The sequence below is a fragment of the Gavia stellata genome, chromosome 9 (genome assembly GCF_030936135.1).
Source record: "Gavia stellata isolate bGavSte3 chromosome 9, bGavSte3.hap2, whole genome shotgun sequence".
Classification (NCBI taxonomy): domain Eukaryota; kingdom Metazoa; phylum Chordata; class Aves; order Gaviiformes; family Gaviidae; genus Gavia; species Gavia stellata.
The window spans coordinates 20,055,962-20,076,498 of NC_082602.1; the positions used below are offsets into that span (position 1 = coordinate 20,055,962).

At 40.3% G+C, this 20,537-nt stretch overlaps 1 protein-coding gene across 1 annotated transcript; it reads left to right on the forward strand.

Moving 5' to 3' along the window:
• Window positions 1-9,908: 9,908 nt before the first annotated feature.
• On the forward strand, window positions 9,909-11,042 carry NPY4R2 (neuropeptide Y receptor Y4-2). The gene has a single exon (XM_009814795.2). The coding sequence runs from the start codon at window positions 9,909-9,911 to the stop codon at window positions 11,040-11,042; it is 1,134 nt and encodes a 377-aa protein (XP_009813097.2).
• Window positions 11,043-20,537: the final 9,495 nt, after the last annotated feature.

The window sequence follows — 20,537 nt, forward strand, 5'->3', positions numbered from 1 at the left end:
TGCTTCCCAGCAGCAAGTGTCCTACATATAGAGGAATTTCCACCTTTATGCACCCTCATACAAGTACTGCTTGTGCATTTTGCAAAAGCCTTAATGGGTCAGGGTCCTCACAGAGACTCTCCACAGACACATGTTAGTAGTCCTCACTGTATAGTGAAATTAAACATGGCCAGATTCAAACTAGCCAGCTCAGGTACCACCAGCCCTTTCAGGAAGTTGCTGAGCCGAGCCTACAAGACCCACCTGGATGAGGAAACGGGCATCTGCATCTTTGTCTTGCTGCTGCTGTTCTCACTCCAAGCTAGCTCCAGTATCATCCCCTCTAGGCTACAGTCCAGACAGCTACTGCACGGCAGCTCCAGCCCCACCACATCTCTTGGCTTACGCTCAGCGGCTGCTGTGTTCATGTAAATCCCAGCTACATGAACTAGCGCAGGGTTGGAATGATGCAAGTGCTGCTCCCACGTTAGCTTGTTAATAGCAAGCATTTTCACCCTGCAATTTGGACACCATGTGGAAAGAACATGCATGTAATAGGACTCTAATGCAGCCCCATTCACCTCATCAAAAAATGGCCAGAACCTTGATACAGCACTTCATCCTAAAAATCTGTCAAGAAGAAAGTCCCAGATGCCATAGCAAAATATTGGTGGTTAGGTCATTTCCCGATCCCTGGGTGGCAGAGCCCTGAGCAGTCCTTCAGTCACAGTGCTGCAGCTGTTCTCTGTTGACTTTAAGAGCAGAGCAGATGGTAATTTGCTAGTTTGCAGGCTCTGCCCAAAAGTCTGAATTGAGAGAATAAAAGTGAGTGACACAGCATATCTTTCAATGTTTGGAAGGTGTGGAGATTAAGTCTGGCTGAGGAATGCTGCAAGCTGAGGGGCACAGCAGAGCGAAGAACAGCTTCACAAATCAAAATATTCCCCAGTAAAAGGACTGCCTGTTTCCTAGTGGTTTTCCTCCCCTTCCTTTAATGCTTTGAACAGCAGAACAAATAAACTTATGATAAATAAATTAAGGAAGAAACAAAAGTGAACAGACCAGCTAAATAAGTAATTTCAGCTTTTCTGGCTCCAGTAAGATAGGAAGCTCCTAATTCCTAAGAAGCTGGCAAGAGGCTCAAGATCTGTGTGGGCTGATGCCTTCTCAGCTGGAGCACAGACTTCATGTCCCCTTCCCTAACCAGATCAACAAGGTTGTCTCCTTCTGAGGCGTCTGAGTAAAAGGGAAATGCTGGGGTATGGGGTGCTGGTTCAAACCAGCTGGTAAATGAAGCTCCTGAAAAGGAGGTTGGGAAAAACAAGTAATACAAAACAACAAGCAACTCAGGCATGCCCTGAAGAAAGAACCAGTAACTATGGACAACTCTCCAGCTTACACCATTCATTACACAGATTCCAGTTTTATGCTTCTCAGCATCATAAGACATGAGAAATGCCAAAATACCCTAGAAAGACCTTAAATATTCCTGCTTCTGCTTTAATTATTGCTCTAATGATGAAAGATGTCAGCTAAGCACTTGAAGTAGATGGGCACATCTGCAATAGCTGGAACCAGAAAAAATGAAAGAAAGAATACAGTACAAATGAAAAACTATTTTCACAGTTAGTTTAGCTGATAAGAGCTTGTACTTATTTTGATATTGAAATGTTTGATTTCTGTTGACATACTACATGCCTACAAATGATAACACATATTTGCTGCAACTACTTAACACACCTTTAGAAGGGCCCCAGAATAGCATTAGCCACTCGACTAGTTAAGTAGTTGACCATAGCTGAAAAACCACTTGAAATAAAGACCAAAATTAGGTTATTCTGATATAACCCTGGGAAATACTCTGTTTGTGTATTTTCCCAATGCAAGAGAAAAATTTGCAACTCTGATTTCTGCCTTGGTTTTTCATGAGAAAAACCTGGGAAAAATCAATGAAACTGGCACTTCTGCAAATCCTTCCTTTCCTCTATTTCCAGCTTTCTCAGTGCTCTTACATTTCTGAGTTCTTTGCCTGAGTAACAGTGTGCCTCTTCCCCTTCCACAATTTAAGGACTTGCAGCCTGGATCCTTCTAAAATAAAATTTCAGTATCGGTCTGTGATGGAATGGAAAAATTGAGAAAGCTGATACTGGCAACGTTTTCATATGTATAAGGCAAAATTCTCTTGGAGCCCTATAGAAATCTTGCCTCAGCAAGGAGAACAGGATTAGGCCCTGTTCCTGTATTTTGTCCCTTTGCTTCAGTCTGTTTCCCCTTGAGTACTGTCCTGGTGAGGCCGCATCTGGAGTACGGTGTCCAGTTCTGGGCTCCCCGGTTCAAGAAGGACAGGGTACAGCAAAGAGCTACAAAGACGATTAGGGGACTAGAACATCTTTCTTATGAGGAAAGGCTGAGGGACTTGGGTCTTTTTAGTCTGGAGAAGAGAAAACTGAGGGGCGATCTTATCAATGCTTATAAATACTTAAGGGTTGGGTGCCAGGAGGATGGGGCCAGTCTTTTTTCAGTGGTGCCCAGTGACAGGACAAGAGGTAATGGGCACAAACTTGGTCATAGGAAATTCCATCTAAACATGAGGAGGAACTTCTTTACTTTGAGGGTGGCAGAGCACTGGAACAGGCTGCCCAGGGAGGTTGTGCAGACTCCTTCTCAGGGGGCATTCAAAACTCGCCTGGACGCATTCCTGTGCAATCTGCTCTAGGTGAACCTGCTCTGGCGGGGGGGTTGGACCAGATGATCTCCAGAGGTCCCTTCCAACCCCTATCATTCTGTCAGTACACACTTGCATGCAGCATGGGTGCATGCCGAGCTTCATATAGCTTCCTAGCTCTTTCCTGAAGTTGCTATTCCTCTCAAGTATCTGTAGAATTTCTATATCTATATAACAGCAGAGGGAGCCAGAACTTCAAAGTCAGACCACAACCATAAAGCAGAATTCATTGGCTAAGCTGTCGGGAGGGAAGGAAGGAGGGGGAGAGAGGGAGGGGGAGGGGGAGAGGGAGAGAGATGCCATCCGAATTATCTACAGAAACAGTGAGGAGAGCTCCTCTTCTGGATTGCTAGGATACAGAAGACCTTACTTTGCTGCTACAACATTCCTTCATTCTTCCAAGAAAGAAACGTGCAGCAACAACAGTGATTTCCTCAATCAGTATCAGGTAAGAATTTTCTAAATTATGTGTTTCAAATGGATAAGAGCTCAGATCTCTTTAATAAAAAGTTATTACTTTTGATTATAAAAATTTATTCAACTTTCACTTGCATGACTGACAGCTGATGCCATCAATGCTAGTTTCCTTTCTGGTCAAATCTTCCTCTGGTTTGGATAATGAATGATTTCTAATCAGAAAACATTAAGTAAGCATTCACCTGAAATTTAACGTAAGATCTGAGGCAGGAGTTGTGTATCAGAAAATTTTAAGGGAGAGTTGCTGAGTAGTTGCTACATTAATATAATTTAAAGAAACAAGCTTTACAAGAACATGAGAATACGGATTACAAACAGTTCAGATATGATTCTTCATTCGTTTAACTACTAGGGTAAATAGGAGATAATAAAAAGCATTCAATCAGCATTTAAAGTCTAAAATCGATCCATTGATATTGACAGGGATATGAAATTTAAATTCAAGAGAAACCATGGATTGAAAGGCTTTGTACATATTAGATTCCTAAAAGCAAAGAATTCTTGCACCATCCTTCAGTTCCACGAAAATGTTGTCGATTTCTATATAGTTTTAGAACAATACAGAAACAAGGGCAGAAATATTAAAGTGAACCTGATCCAAAGTCCACTGTAATCAACAACGCTCTCTGAATCCAGTCACAAGGCAAGGAAAAACAGTAATAAATACCTTGTTCTCTTTGTATGCTTTTTAAGCTGTTGTCCATTTCTGTCAAGAGAGACTTGTCTGCTTCTCTAGACCTGTACAGCACCAAGCACAAAAGGACCTATTCTCAATTAGTTTTTTAATACCACCATAATAAGTATTAATGTAATTATTAATGGTAATAATTTAGCAAGAAGGGTTATAAAAACAAGGGAGGCCTTTGATTAAGGCTCTGCAAACAATTGCTTTTATCAGTCAGTGCCTGAACCAAAACATTAAAAGTATAGTTTTGAAAGACTGGATTTTTTGAGGGAAAGGAGGCATTTTCAGATGCAAAAAAAGTAATTTTGGTATGAATGCAACATATTTTTTCATTGGAAACAAATTCCTAAGCTCTTTTTTTAATAAACCAAAGGAATTGAACCACTGTACAGGAGATAATGGTACCAAACCTGGTGTTTAACCAATGGAGACCATGATTATCTGGATTCTCCCTCCTCTGTCAGATTCAGAAAAAGCATTTGAAGGAACATCTCTCAGCTCCATGAAATGTTTGCAGAGTATGGGTACACGGAACCAGCATTTTCGACCAAGCAGGTGACTGCTTTTGACAAATGGATCCAGTCTGACTTGTCATGAAATGCTGAACCCTTGTATCTACAGAGTAGAGCTTTGCAATCTTTCAGGATGCAAGAGGGAGATAGCAACTTCTTGGGGGATCTTTGGGGTTCAGGTGTGCTCCCTGCCACCTTGTGGTGTGACAGAAAGCCTTCCTCGTTACCGGTGGTCATAGAAAAACACTTCTTATCTCCCTGTCCCCAAGACTCCTTGTTCCTTACCCAGCCCATGCAGTTTCTGGCAGCACACATCACTTTCCAGATAGCCTAGCTGGCTGTCTGCTAAGGTGCCCATTACAATGATTTATAGATTCCCCACCTCCTTGGTAAAGATCACCTTTGTAAAAATATCTTTTTTTTCTCTTGGGTACAGGACAAGTCACAATGGCCTTTACTCTTAAGGGATCAGGAATTAACTACCATTCTCCAGTCTGCTGACATGCTAGTCACGTTTTACATTTGTGAGCCGGCTCCGTGTCTTTGGTAAGGTTGTTACGAATTTAAACAGAAAACAAAAAGCCAGAGTAAGTGCTTTTGTAAAACTTCCCTAATTTCTGCGGGATCAGAGAAGGTTAACTCATAATATCAGTTCATAGCCCCTAAAAGGTTTCCTTCTGAAAACATGTAGATGTGAGAGGGGGGAAGAACATTCACTTTCCTGGGAATTTATACCATCTCCCAATGTTATAGACTTGTAACACAGTAATACAAACAACTTGTGCTATACCCTGTTATGCATGTTTTAGAAATTTTTAATATATATAACCTTTTCAATGACCTAAGATAGTCACTCCCAATATTTTTGCAACACAGAGTTAAACAAAGATGAAGAGTCCACCATTAAATTTCATTGTACCAAATCCCTTATGGATTTAACATTGCTGTGGGATGTCTGTGCATACCAGTGGCAGGTTCCCTCTTCTAGTTAAGTGTTGCCTTCCTGGGAACCTGTAAAGATAGCCAACTGATTTTTAACCTTTCCCCAAGATGTAAGATTAAACAGGGCAAATCTATTTTACTGAGATAACGTCACTGACAGCAAAAAGGGATACCACTGTTAGCCAGTCACCACCACCTCAGTTAGTATCTGCAATATGAATTTCAGAGTCCTGTTAAACCTTTCCACTGTTCATTTGTTTCTAGTTTATAAGAGGCAGATGATAGCTGCTTTACTCCAGATAATTTACTCTTTAAATGATACAATCACTTCATATCTTTAGGAACTGCTTTTCTCAAGAAGACTTATGGACTGAAAGCAACAAACATAGCTTGAGCAACTGGTTACGTTCTGAGCTAGATAAGCAATTGCTACTGAGTACCCGATAACGAAGCCAAACACTGCAAACATTTTGTTCTTCAGCTTATGTCTGATGTGGAAGTTGATCCACACTTTCCATCACAACTATGGAGACTAGGTTTTGATTACAGGGATGGGATGATCATGAACACCTTTGCAAGAATGACCCACCCTTTTCCGGTTAGCACACAGAGCACAACATCAGTAGCAGTCCCTTGCTTTATCCTGCCTCCAGGAATACGTTTTTTATAGAGGTCTTCATGGGATGTCTTCGAGTTCAGAGGTCTCTCAAAAGAGCAGTCATGCATTAACTGCTTGGAGCCACTTACTGTCTAGCAGTCTCCTTGGAACCCACTGAGGGTTTAATTTTCTTCCCTGACCCATCTCTGCAGAATTCCCTTTACTTTGAGGAATTTTTTTCAGGAAATATAGGATAGCCCTCCAGGGCAAGGCTTTCAAGCTGACTAGTGATAGTTGGTTTCCTTTTTTTGAGACAATCTGAGCGACATTTGTTAGTTTAGAAAGCTGTGGTTTTCAGCAAGACAAACCCTTCTTCTTCTATGCTTCTGACACAGACAGCAGTGATGAATGTCTGTAAAAGATGTAAATGGGGACTTTAACTTACACTAAGATTAAATACAAAAGCTCCTTCTCTTTTTCCTTCTGTATCCTGTTAATTTGCTGCAGATTTTTGTGACGCTCACTTTTTAGAGAAACTATCTCATGCTGCATCAATTAGAGAAGAAAACCCTTGTTTTTGAGCATGTTAGCTTTTGTTACTGACCTCTTTCCTGAAGTTCATTAAGGGTTACCAACAGGATTACTCTTTCCTCTTTAAAAACAAACACGCAAACAAAACCAATCCAACTTTTCCCCCCACTCCCTCTGCAAACTGATTTAGGAGGCATGCTTCTTACTCCTATAAACCAAGTAAGCAATGCTTCACTTTCTGGAGACAAAAGCTGATGGTTTTTTAGCCCATAGAGTTTTTGCTATATTTTACTGGGTAATCAATAACCCTTCAATACAGTAAGGGGGCTAACACCCTTTTTCCCATTGCATTGTTGATTCAGTGTATTAGCTAACATTTGATTCAAATGTCTAAACAGAGTAAGTACATGTTGCTCATTACTGGCTCTCAATTTACACCAAACTGTATGGCAAACACTTTGAGATAACACAGCATTTTGCAGCGACTGACCTTGAGAATCTGCCATCCAAGGACACCATAATAGGATACATAAGTATAAGGTCACCACAACATTTATTTTTCTATTTTTCTAGAACTACTTTTTATATTACGGTTGGTGGAACAAGAGATAAAGAAAGCTATGGACCTAGGTGATCTAGGCTCTGACTTTTCCCAAGACATCAGGTTGGCAGGCAGTTTTAAGTACCGCTTAGTGCACCACAGGTTCCCTTGAGACACTGGACAACTCATGTCTCACCTGCTTCTCTCAGTCCCTTATCTATGATAAGAGGATGACAATTCCTTATTTCTCTCTGGGCAGTACCAAGAGAATGAATGCCCCGGAAGTGCTTGACAGTCACCTGTGGAAGACACCACGGAATGCAAGGTGTTAAAAGAGAGGGAGCTCCTAACCCAACCAAATGCATTGCAGAACCTTCAGAGATGGTCTTTATCCCCACCATGTTTGCCATCTGTGACAATTGCACAGCCATGCTCTGCCCTTGGCATTCCTCTTGGAAACGTGCCTCTTAACGCTGTGGGATCTGGCTTCTGCTTTTCAGGTGACTCCACTACTTCCTTTTTTTGCTTCAACATCATTAGTTCTCCACGCTGACGCCTCAGCACGTCCAAAAGTGTCTGGAACCCTTGAGAGGGCTTACTCCGTGGTGCACAGATGTTTGTAATAACTCGGCACACATTTTTCAAGCAACAAAAGAGAACCATGTGTTTGTTGTCGAAGATACTGTAGCTAAGGACACTAGGCTGGGACTGTAGTAAAAAGCTCATGTGTTCATTTACAACAGAGCCTGTTTGTCCTGTCCAAATGCCAAGACTGAGCTTCTTTGATAGGTACCACATAATCTTGCAGGCTGCTGATCCCTTTGCTCTGTTTCACTGCTGGCCAGTGGAGATACTGCATATCATTTAAAGCTAAGGGGGTGGTTGATAGTTTTTCATTCTATATCCATTCTCATGATGAAACAGACTCTTCCCTGCACAAACCATCCCCATATGTGACCATGCAACCCATACATCATCATTGCCTCTTCTTTTTGTTCCAGAAAATAAATCAACCTGTTCACACGAGTTGAGTAACAACACAAAAGTGAGTGAACAGAGTCATACCTATGTCCACAATTTGAAAAATTTCCTTTGCTCTCTTTAATGAAGATTTAAACAACTGAGGAAATTAGAGAACAAGAGAAAGAAAAGGTTACTATATTTTACTCGTGTAACTGTCTTGACTGTCTCAGACAATAGATACAGACAGAAGACAGATAGATATAGACGGATACAGGTAGATAAATCAACACACCTAGCAAAACAACAAAAGAATTGACTGTACTAAATTTTGATAATGAAGTAGAGCAACAATCCCAAAACACCTTCTAATTTACTGTACACTACTCCTGAGAAGCAACATCTCAAGAAGCATACAATACAATTCGTAAGGAGAAGACAAGGCAAACAAAAACCTGTAGCATGGTGAACACTTCTTTGTACACTTTTATGCATGCAGTTGCTCAGCAGTAAATGCTACTCAAAGTACTAAGCTCACTATACCATTTTAGTCATGTGTTCATATCTTGACCACTTGTTTTTCTGAAGCTCAGAAGTTTTTCACAACTCCACAAACTTGTTTGAGTGGCATTTTATTGTTGAGGAAAGAGTCGTGCAATGGGTAAATAGTGTCGTTCCCCAAGTATTTATTTACTTCTTACTTTACAAGCCATTGTACAGCATGTAACTGCCTCTAGCCTGAGGAGAACTCCCAGCAGAGTCAGATTTTTTTCTTTGATTCCTGAACATAGAGGATTTGGACTCCAGAGCCAGGATTATAAAGCAGGCTCTGCTATGGCTGATCACGACAACCTCCCAGGAGCCATCTGGTAGAGTCCAGGCAGTCCTATGGCTGAGATTTTCAAAAGTCTGCAGCCCCAATTAACTCCGTGGGTTCAGCTCCCTGAGACCCCATTGAAAATCCCAGCTCAGGGCTTGCAGCAGTGGCTAAGAAGCAGACACATCTGCCTCTGCAGAAACAGCATCCAGGACACAGCACATACTATTACAGCACTTGAATTCTCTTGGTTAAAAAAAAGCAAAATTATGCTGAAGGAGAATCAATAAGAAGCTTCTCATAAGGAATTAAGAGATGTTGTCAAAATCAATCACTTTTAAAGCCAAAATCAGGAGACTGGACTATATTTCTGATAAACCTTGTGATGGCCACATTGGCCACCCAGAGAGAGACATCAATGCCTCATGGGCACTGGATTTCATCCAGAATGGGAAAGCAGGGAATTTGGACTTCAGTTCCCATGACCTATCACAGCTGTGTAGAAGCCGAAAAACATTGAAAAGATTTTGAATTATTTTAGACTTTTTCAAAATTGTCCCATGTTATCACTCCTGAGGATATGAGCCTGAATTTTTGCATGGTGATTGTCTCAAGCAAATGTAGGTCTGGCTGCAATCAGAAATGCATTTCACAGATAACTCATATAAGATATTTTAGTGTTGGCTTTATGCACCTAACATGCTTTATTTTTCACATTGATGTTTAGCTCAACCAAAGGTAAACACAACCCCACAATATGTCTTCTGCTCAATTTTGGATCAGAACCTTGTAAAACCAGAACTGCACACAATTAAACACAGTCATCATTCAATAGAGTTGCACAGACTTCCATACCACAGTTTATTAGATTATAAAATGGAACCCTTTGCTTAAGTATATAAAAGGGAGCTGCAGAATATACACAGAATCCCTGGTATTTTCTTCCCTGTCTCACTGTCCCCCTACCATTTTGACTAATTTCTTGTAGCATAACTAAGAAATCTTCTTTCCTTTCCCTTTGCAGATATACCCAGATCTTCCACAGCCAAACAGAACAGATAAAACATTTTTCAGTCTGGCTCCAGAAGACCCAGATTCTATTTGACTATCACCTTTTTGGATAAATATTTTGGGGTTCAGGATGAATAAGACAAGGGCTGTTAATGATGGTTTTCCTTTCCTGAACAGTAAGAACTTGAGCTCAAACCGAAGCTTCCCTGTGCACATTTCTAATCAGTGCAGGAATATCACTGACCTTACTGTCTTTTTGGCCACATCTTACAGCCTGGAGACTGTCCTAGGCATTGTGGGAAACATCTGTCTGATTGCTGTCATCGCCAGGCAGAAGGAAAAGGCCAATGTCACCAACATCTTAATTTCCAACTTAATAATTTCAGACTTGTTTATGTGTCTTGTCTGTCTGCCTTTCACCGTTGTTTACACCATGATGGACTACTGGATATTTGGGGAAGTCATGTGCAAAATGACCTCTTTTACTCAGTGCACCTCTGTGACAGTGTCAATTCTTTCCCTTGTCCTTATTGCTCTGGAAAGACACCAGCTCATCATAAACCCAACTGGCTGGAGGCCACGTATCTCCCAAGCCTATCTAGGAATTGGAGTAATTTGGACTTTAGCATGTCTCATGTCCCTACCTTTTTTGACCACATCCATCTTGTCTAATGATTTGTATGAGCAGCTCTCACACATCATGAATTTTTCCACTGACAAGGTCATATGCATTGACTCATGGCCTTCTGAGCAACACAGACTTATCTACACTACCACTTTACTGCTCTTGCAATATTGCATCCCACTGTTCTTCATTATACTTTGCTACCTGCGCATCTATTTACGTCTACAGAAGAGAAAGGACATGTTTGAGAAGAGTGAATACAGCAACCGAGCAGTTCAGCTGAGAAGGATAAATATTTTGTTAGCATCCATGGTTGCTGCTTTTGCCGTTTGCTGGCTACCACTGCATGTTTTCAACACCATTGTGGACTGGAATTACAAAATCATTTCACCCTGCCACCACAATCTGATCTTCTCATTGTGCCACCTGGTAGCTATGGCTTCCACCTGTGTCAACCCTGTTATCTATGGTTTCCTAAATAGCAACTTCAAAAAAGAAGTGAAGTCACTGATTCTGAGCTGCCAGCACAATTCAGTAACTGCATCAATGGAAGAATATGATCATTTCCCCTTATCCACCATGCAGACTGAAATCTCTAAGGGCTCACTGATGTTGAACTGCAGGCATAATTCTATCTAGCTAGTAGAAAACATTTCAGAGGGATGCACTGACACCACACACCAATTATTACCTGTAGGTATAAAAAGCAACTGGTGATGCCATAGCTGGGATGTGAACAGGAACCCATTACTGCCTGATTTTTGGAAGAACTGGCAAAGGAATGTCATCAGTGTATACAGTAGCTCCTATGGTACACAAGTTGTTCATGTCATTGAGATGGTACAGACATTGAGGAAACTGGGCTCATGTATACGCGGCTGCTCTAACAGATCAGTAACTAAGATGTGGCTGCACATAGACTGACACGGGGTTCATCAGCTAAGCTCACATCTCTACCACAGCTGCAGTAGGAACCCAGACTTCCAGTTTCAGCACTGCAGGCTGCCAAAAGTTGCATTAGAGAAGAGTCTCTCAGTTTTTCAGTATTAGTAAGATTTTTATGCATGGCTGACATACCAGTGGAACAGAGATATGTAAATATATAAATTTTTGTGCTTTACCAACTCTCACAGTCCATTAGGTAACAGTAATCTTTCAGCAGATCTAGTTCACATCAAACAACTGAATGTTTGTATGAAACTTTTCTCCCTGTCATATAGGCTTGGGAATAGCCCTTGTTTCTGCAAGTAGGCATACAGAACAATGACCCCGGTATGTAAAGAAGACAGTTACTTATTGAGGGATGGCGGCAAATGAAAATGTTACTCAGTGGATTAAATTCTTGAAACACATTGAGATGATGCTGAGCACTATTTTTAAGCAAATGAAAACCAGTTGTAGATCTACATAGAATGAGTCTGGTTGACTTCACAATTTCTGGTGCTGTCAGTCACAAAGCTCTGAAATGCTAAAACTGCATGCCATGATGGTACAAGGCAGCTGGATTACTGCAGTTGTTCCAGGTCTTGGTAGCAAGATGTCACTTCTGCTTCAGAAACTCCTTGCTACTTTAATTGAAAAGTATCTCATTCAGAAGGTCAGAACAGGCATGGAAACATGTTTGTAGAAACCTTGTCTTTTCAGAGTTGGTACACTCCCAAAGAAATAAGCATATGCATGGAGGCTTTCAGTTTCCCGTTAAAATAAAATCAGAAAAACCAGAAGTCAGACACCAGTCCTACTCACTGGCATCAGCAACAGAGACGGAGCTGAAATTCCAACTAATCAGTAGAAGGTCAATGACAATACACAGGTGGAATCCAGGTCAGGTTGAAGACAAGCTACATGTAAATAGGTAGTATTGTCAATTGCTTTACTAAATGAGAGTCATGCTATTTCATATCCATGGTATTTTTCATCTTTGTCCACAAAACCTACAACCCATAAACTCATTTTAACCTCTGGAGCCAGAGACATTGCTCAGTGACTACTGAGAAACCAAGAAGTACGTATGCCCAAGAAGCCTGTACTGAGGAAAGGATGAAAAAAAAGGCAGCAAGTGTAAAAAGGAGACCAGCCAGGTCAATGCTAAAGAAATACAGAAGCATGTTCTATCCTGCGTTGTTAAACTAACCTTAGCAGAAGACTGGATTAGGTGACCACCTGAGGTAATTCCCAACCTTAATTATGCTATGATGAACAGTTGTTACACATTGTAGTCAATGAGTTCGCACAGAGTTGAAGCTATCCAATGTATAGTTATGCAGACAGATAGAAATTCCTTAGCTGGAAGCTCTCTGATTAGACAAATAGGTAAATAGTTAGGTGAGGAAAAAATTCTTGCCATGCTGTAGTCTGATAGGTAATATGGATGTTGGACAGAGTATCTGAAGGCAAGAGCAACACCTTATGCCATCAAATAGCAAGAGCTATCAGCAAGTATGAGATCATATCCTCAGCTGGCAGAAATGGGAGTTAATCCCTTGCCATGAGCTGGGTGCACGGAAATAGGTGGCAAAAAATCAAGTTTGGACTTGAATTCCTGTGTGCAGAGTCTTAAGGCAGAAGCCATTTTGGTGCAGCCACCCTTCTAATACTGGGCAGAACCTGTATTTCTCAGTAAGAGAGTTCACACGCGATTACCTTTTATATCTTCCTCAATTATCTCGCAAGACATTTTTGCTTCTTTCAAATGGACTTCTGCTTTCTTTTATTGTTTGTTACTTGCTGCAGTATGATGAGAAGTTGTTTCTCTTGATTTGTTTGTATGCAATGTCATTTCTAGACTGGGCATTGAGTCTATTGGAAACAGAACAAGAGGACTCTCATTTTATCTTATATGCAACTTGAAATTTGCTACCATGGCTGAAACCAGAGCTGATACAACCATGTGATGCTGAGTAGTACAAAATACAGTAACTCTTCCTCATCATCTTGATTTATGCTGTGTTGTGTTATTTGAGGGCTTAAATACTGCTTAACCTTTGTAGTATTTTTGTATTTGGGATCAATTTCATCCAATTAGCCTTGAGTAATTCTGCCTGTTTCCTGCACTTGTTATAATTCCAACATTTAATTAACTAAGATGCATGTCAAGCATAGAAGATTATCTGATTTATGATCTTAAGTATACAACTTTCGAAGCACCCGTGTCTTCAGTGGAAACACAATTACCTTTAGAATTTGTACTTCGATGAAAGTGTCTTTGTCACTAGTTTTAAGTGAAAACTTTTTGATAGAGCACTTACAGCATGTCAGAGACCTGCCACTAGAGCTATGCATTTGCATTGTGCATCAGGTCCCAGTTCTTCCTGCAAAGGGTAGAAACATCAGTGGGGTCTGACTCTTTGTTTAACTGTAATTCACGTGGCCATTTGTATCCATGATCACAAGTAAATATGTAAAGCAAGCAGATCCAACTTTACAGTAACCCAGACAGACACAAATGGATGTATCTTCCTCTTGTGATTAAGGGAAGTGTCAAGTTTGGAGTCAAATAACAGACTTTGGACTGGATAAACTAAAGGATTTAAACACTAAAAGCCACCAAACTGTACCCATACATCTAACTGCAAAAATGCAGATCCTCCAGCCTCCCAACCAGCTGCTGCCTATCCATCTACTTACATACCATCCTGAGATACATGTTTTTCCATCTCTAAAATTCCCTAGGTAACTAAATAAACTTTAGAGTAAACACAGCAAAAAAAAATATATCTCTCTCTAAGTTCCAAAGGACTAAATATCTATGCCATGTGTAAGCCCTGTCTTTATTTACACACTAGGCATCCTGCTGGCACAAATAGGTGCCTTTATCATGACTTCCTCATTCTGCATGGACATCAAGGCTTCTGCAGCTGTGCACAAATGCAGTAGAGGATATTACACTCCTAGTTTTTAAGAACTGCTCTAGCAACTGTACTCTATTCCCTTTGAAGGCAAAGGCACAAGGCTGGATGCAATTATACCTGCATGGTTGAAAGAACCATTTTATTTGTCGCTTTGAGGCTCTAATGCAACCAAGGGGGTTTATATCTCTTTGGTCTCAGCAAAGGGTAACAGAACAGAAATAGCTTACATACATCTTATCCATTTGTAAATAAGGTTCATATCTAAGAAGGATCATGCATTTTTATGTTCATTGTATATACAGTTATGCTTTTGAGTATGCTCTTTACAAAGTTTTGCTACTGAGTTCTGAAGGCAATGTTGGGGAAATACACAGGAGTTGTGCAAATCAGGAGTTATTACAAGTCTGAGAGCTTACCCTGCTTTTTTTTTAAAAAAAAAAGTTTTTTTATAATCCTGCCTCTTGTGACGTGTTGTAAGAAGATAGTAAGGTTTTCAGGCAAGAAAACAACTCATTGCTGTGATATAAGTGGCACGCTGTGGGGAGTCTCATAATAACAAATAAAATAATATTACCTGTGTTACTTCACTTCTCTGTACCTGCTTCTGTAAAATAGCGTACTACTATTCATAGTAAAAAGTACATAAGATTTAGTTCTCAACTAGTGTTTCTCAAGAGAAAACAAGTTATACTGTATGATAAGAGCCATTGATATATGAAGGATTAATAGCTTGATGCATTATTCCTAAGTACAGACAACGGTGCAGCACAGCCAACCGAGGAGGAGAGGACAGGCTAAGTATTAAAAATTCAACGTTGGACATTGGAATATTCTGATGCCAGGACTCAGCTCATCTTCACAGACTTCCCAGATTGCACAGGAAACTGGATCCTACATGGCATAGTGTCCTGAACCCTGACCAGCACCCAACCAGAAAGTAACCAAGACTGCTGAGATGAAAACTGATGTGGGACATTCATCTAAATTTTATTGCACCTCAGAAATGCTTTCACTGGGTTAAAAGAATGGGTAGATTTCTCTGACCTCGGTTACCTGCCTTGACAGAAAGCAAGCCAAGGTACTAGAAATGACCATAGGTTGTACTATAACCAGGTTATGTTTATTACAGTTACACACACAAGGAAAGAGTGCAATAGCAGTATCTGCTGCCTGCCTGGAATGTTGTTGTATGGCATAAATGTGATGTAATAATCAGCAGCAGTTGGTAATGACATTGCGACAGCAGTCAGGGTCTGCACTGTAGGTTTGCTATTTGCAAATGCAGTACATACACACGTATGAAGGACGACAGTCTAACAGAGCTTATTGTAAATTAAGACACAGCGTCTTAAGGACCTGTGAAGGGATTCTTTTACTTTGACCTGTGTGTCTTCTCACAAGGTCACCTGATGTTTCATTACAGGCCATTTCTCTTCAAATTTCTAATACATGAAATACTGGCCTGATTTTTGGGCCAGTATTGATTTCAATGGAAATTGGTGTTGCTTAGCGCCATGGGTAATCTGGGTTTATATTTTATGAGCATCAAAATCCACGTAGCTTTTATGACCTTCCCTCACATTCTCAGTTTGCTTCACAAAGGCACTTCTCTGAACTGAGGAAATCATACGTAGAACAAGCCTGAGACTTCTACTTTTGTATAATGCCTTTTCCTGCCAGACAATGCTCATTAGGCCTTAGTCAGAATAGTTTTGTTGTCCTTTCAATAAATGCTTAGTAAACATGAAGCCCAGTAGCAGCACAGAGATTATATGATGGAAGTATGGGATGAAATTGAATTCCAGAGACTTTTTTAGAATTTAAAATTGATGAGACCCTACCACCCATTTATTAAAAATGCTCAGTTAAATAGTACTATAGTATTTATCCCATATGATAGAAAATACTTTGTTCAATAGCAACCATAACACAGATTACCACCCATAGTACTAAAAAAATGTAGTCGTGATACACAAAATATAGTACTGCACATTTTTTCAACCTATTGGCAAAATATTATGGGTTATGTTAGACATGGTGTTGTAATAATAATATGAATAAGAATTTTTTATAGAATATCACAAATGCAAATACAGCATCAAGACACAACCTCTGGCAGTAGAAAGACAGCTTTTGATTGACAAAACCTACGATGACATCCAGAAAATGAAACTTGCACTTTAAGTCTTAAAAATAGGGCAAAGTTTTGTCCTTAAAAGTCCCAGGTAAAAGTTTCTGTCCTTTGAATATAATAATTTTAGCTCATGAATTACTGTGTCCCTTATCCAGACTATAGGAATACAAAGCCTCCCTTTTGGCAGCTAGTGGGCAAATACTACTTCATCATTCATAAATATTTGTCTTGATTCCATTTTATTACAGGGTGACTGCATGTAGAATGCACTTATCTCGTGCTATGCCTGTAGTGAGGTAATGAGCATTGATTCATGTACTTGATAGGCTGACTTAATGACTAAAAGTATTTCTTTCATTTCGAGACAGGTTATAGAAAAGTTCCTGATGTCCTAAAGAGCAATGTAACCACTTTCTGAAACACACTGCGTTCACATCAGAGAGATAGCTAAAAGATACTGGCAAGTTCTGGTCTCCTCAGCATACATGTTAAACTCAGAAATTAATACAGTCAAGCAGAGAGTTTTGTTTAAAGTAATGGCAAATACGCAGACTGCTTCAGGAGCATAATGTGCATATACCCTCTGGGCTCATGTTTTGGGAAGGCTCACAGGATTCAAAGACAACAGAAGCTGGCTGGCACCTTGGTTAAGATTCTTAAAGCTGATGAAATCATCTAACACCACCAGTTCCATTTAAAATTCAGTGTGTACCTAACTCCACTCATCAGAAATACAGCTACACTGCTGCAAGTCATAGTGTCCTTTCATAATACCCCACATCTCCACAAGCCACCACAGGAGTATCATATGACACATGAAAATGCATGCAGGCACAACCTCACACCAAGCAAGCTAATCTTCACTAGCAGACCAAAAGGTCTGCTATTAAACCTAGAAACTGCTAATATAGTTCCTCTCCCTCAGAAATAGTCTATGAAACATGGCTCTTAATAGGATGAATATATTCCCCATGCATTGCAAGGGAAAGCTTCATGGCAGTGTAGTTGCATTCTGTGTCTGGGTGAGCTGCTGATGGACAGCCGGGCAGAGAAGTCCTAAATAAGGAGTATCTTACTATTTGCAGGAAGGAAGCAGGGAATTGTTTGGCTGAAACAAAAGGAAGTGTTCTACCTGTACTCAGAGCAACAAGCAATATATTTGCAAACAAAACCCTGATCCAGCACATGCTCTATTCTTTGCATGGCAAAATGAATATATTACATTCCAGATTTGCAAAGGTTAAGCCTTAAGTAAGGAAAATATGAGGCTTTACGCTTCAAAATTTTTTCACTGATCAGTTTTCCACAAACCACAATCGCTTAGAACAACAATATGCAAAGCATTCCAGGCTTAAAATATATATAAGATGAATCATAAGCCCATATAATTTCTCAGGATCTGGGCCATGGAACAAATATACAATATACATTTTAAAAATAATTCATTAAGAAAATCTGTTTTATTTTGACAATTTCCAAGCAACAACTTACAAGGATGAAAAACAGTCCCTCATTCTGCAAACAGGTTGAACGCAGTAGAAAATTTGTTTACTTGAAGTTATGTCAGGGGTAGAAGTAGCTTGGTTTTAGCCTTCCTACTATGCAGTACTTCCTAGGTTAACACATTAGATTCACTAGAAAGAACATAAAACAACAGCACAGTAATGATAAACACTGTAAAGCACACATGAATGCACTATTGTGACTGGGCTGTAAGTAAATGGTATGATTTGGTGCAGTACAGAACAGCTAATAGCTTCTCTTAAGCATAATAAGAAGGAATGTGCCTTTTTTTCAACCAGCTTAACTCAGTATCACTTTTTACAAATAGAATTCACATGAAAGAGGTAGTAGCAGGCATCTGTGCGTACAGAGAGATTATGTGAGCATAAGGAACAGATTTAAGACATTAACCTTAATCCTCTTGTATCTAGGAAATTACATAAAGTCTTTATTAGTTTTTTTAGACCTGGAAACAAATCAATTGATGCTGTTGCTATGATTCAGCCATCAGCTGGACTGACTGCATTCATTTTTGTCTCTATAATCTGCTATTGTAGTTAGGGAATGAAAATAACCACTGTGATGCTTATTTTAAGCATGCTTATCAGTGGCAATCTCCCATTTTATGCTAAGAGCAAATGATTTTTGTATTTCCTTTTATAACTAAATACAAATTAATAAGGTATGGGGCCAATAAGTAGCACCAGCTTCCAGGAACATCCATTCTTTATCAAACTTTTTTTAAATCGCATTTATAATATCTATTCAGGAAAACACTGTCAAGTGTTTTAATAGAGGTTTACAAATCACTGCCCTGTTCGGAAATAATATCTGTGTTGCATCCTCTGTTAACATGCATTAATTGTGAATAACTACCAGCAGCATCTCCCACAATGAGTTCCAGACCTCTCAGTGCCATCATGGTACACAGAAATTAAGTGTAGGCAGCTACAGAAAACTCGATTTTGAGCTGCAGGAGCACTCTGACTTGGACACCACTGGGTGTTTTCCTACATGCCACAAGCACATGCACACACATTCAGGGCTGCAGACACACAGCCATAGAGCACCTGCTCTTTGCCACATGAGACAGCAATGATGTGCAGATAATTAACTCCTGGGAACAGACCACACTGACAAATTAAATAGGTTTACACCTTTCCTTTCTCTTTTCAGAACCCTGAAGACACAGGTAGATAATTTTGCTTATCTACCTGTGCTATAAATACAGCTTCCTGCTACTGCAGAAGCTGTGCAGGGAAGAAGGGTCTCGCATGCACTGCCTATACATCAGCTACTCGTCAGTCATATGAGAGTGTAGGGCAAGGGTATTGTCTTGCCCAAGCTGCTGATGCACATCAGACAGAGCAGGCCTTTGGGGAAGCACAGGCTGGGCAGCACCTGGTCTGCAGACAGCAGCAGAGACCGGGAAGGTGAACCACTCACATGTGGCAATGATACTGAGGGGATCCTGGACATGACCACGGTAGGATTTCAGGTGGACCAGGGAAGTGACACAATGCAGAAGTCTAAGGTTAGGGAGAGTTCCGAGGATCCCATTGTGGAATATATGTGCCCAAGCTCCATCTAAATCTAATAGTAAATTCAGCTCCAAGGTGACGTGCTAAAGTCATGCAGGGAGTTTGTAACTGAGCAGGTGTTGAACCCAGTCCTACACCATCACACTAATCAATATGCCACTTTCATCTTAACTGTACCCAAATCTCTGAAAACTGGAGCCCTGGTATCTTCAATCCCAAATAGACTCAGGGAGTAAGAGCACTGAAAAGGAGATGGGGCTGTACAAGGTGACCTGAATAAGGATGGGCAGTCACACAATTAGAACAATTCCCTTTCTTGAGGAGTCACTTGGTTTTATAATTAACTTAGTTTGAATGAGTTCACTTCTTGCAGGCTTGTAGTGCTAATGAGCCATCTAGCCCCTGAGGAACACCTACCTGTGCAGAACTTGCTGGATATACTTTTATGCAATTTTAATTCTTATTTGGTTAACTGTTAGGCCTCCTCAACTGCACCTAAAGAAAGCATACCTGGTTTTGTATGTTCTGCCTATCCCCATATGAAAAGTACCCAAGAGGTAGTCAGCTGAAGACAGAGGCCTGATTTTTTTAATTAATTAACATCAAGTAACAGCTAACCCTGCTTTCAGCAAAAGACAGTGTAAGTCAGTGTGCAATTATACAATATGTTGGATCCAGGCATCGTGCTGGTCTCTTCCCAACTTTCTCCCCATCCACTTGTTCATCATCCCATGTGCTGTCATAGTACATTCCAGCAGAGCTGGGAACTGGGTAGCTGAACTGACATGCATTTAAAAATAATACTCAAAAAAAATAAACATTCTAAAAAAAGAAAACTTGTTATTTTTAACCTTGTCTTATCATTGATCCAGTTAATGCTGTGGCCCTATAAATAGTTTTATCACTACAAGTAAAAAGACAGTGACCTTGCAACATGGGAAAAAGCATAAGGGGGGAATGTTGGGGACCATGACTTCTTAAGCCAGCTTCACCAAAGTCAACATTGTGCCTAACTAAACCCTTAGCCTCCAGACTTGTTCTTTACCCATACTGAGGGGACTGCAGTCAGAACCTTCACAGAATCACAGAGCAGCTGAGGTTGGAA

Coding starts and splice junctions, on each gene's coding strand:
- NPY4R2 (XM_009814795.2), top strand. CDS start 9,909: ATGAATAAGACAAGGGCTGTTAATGATGGTTTTCCTTTCCTGAACAGT.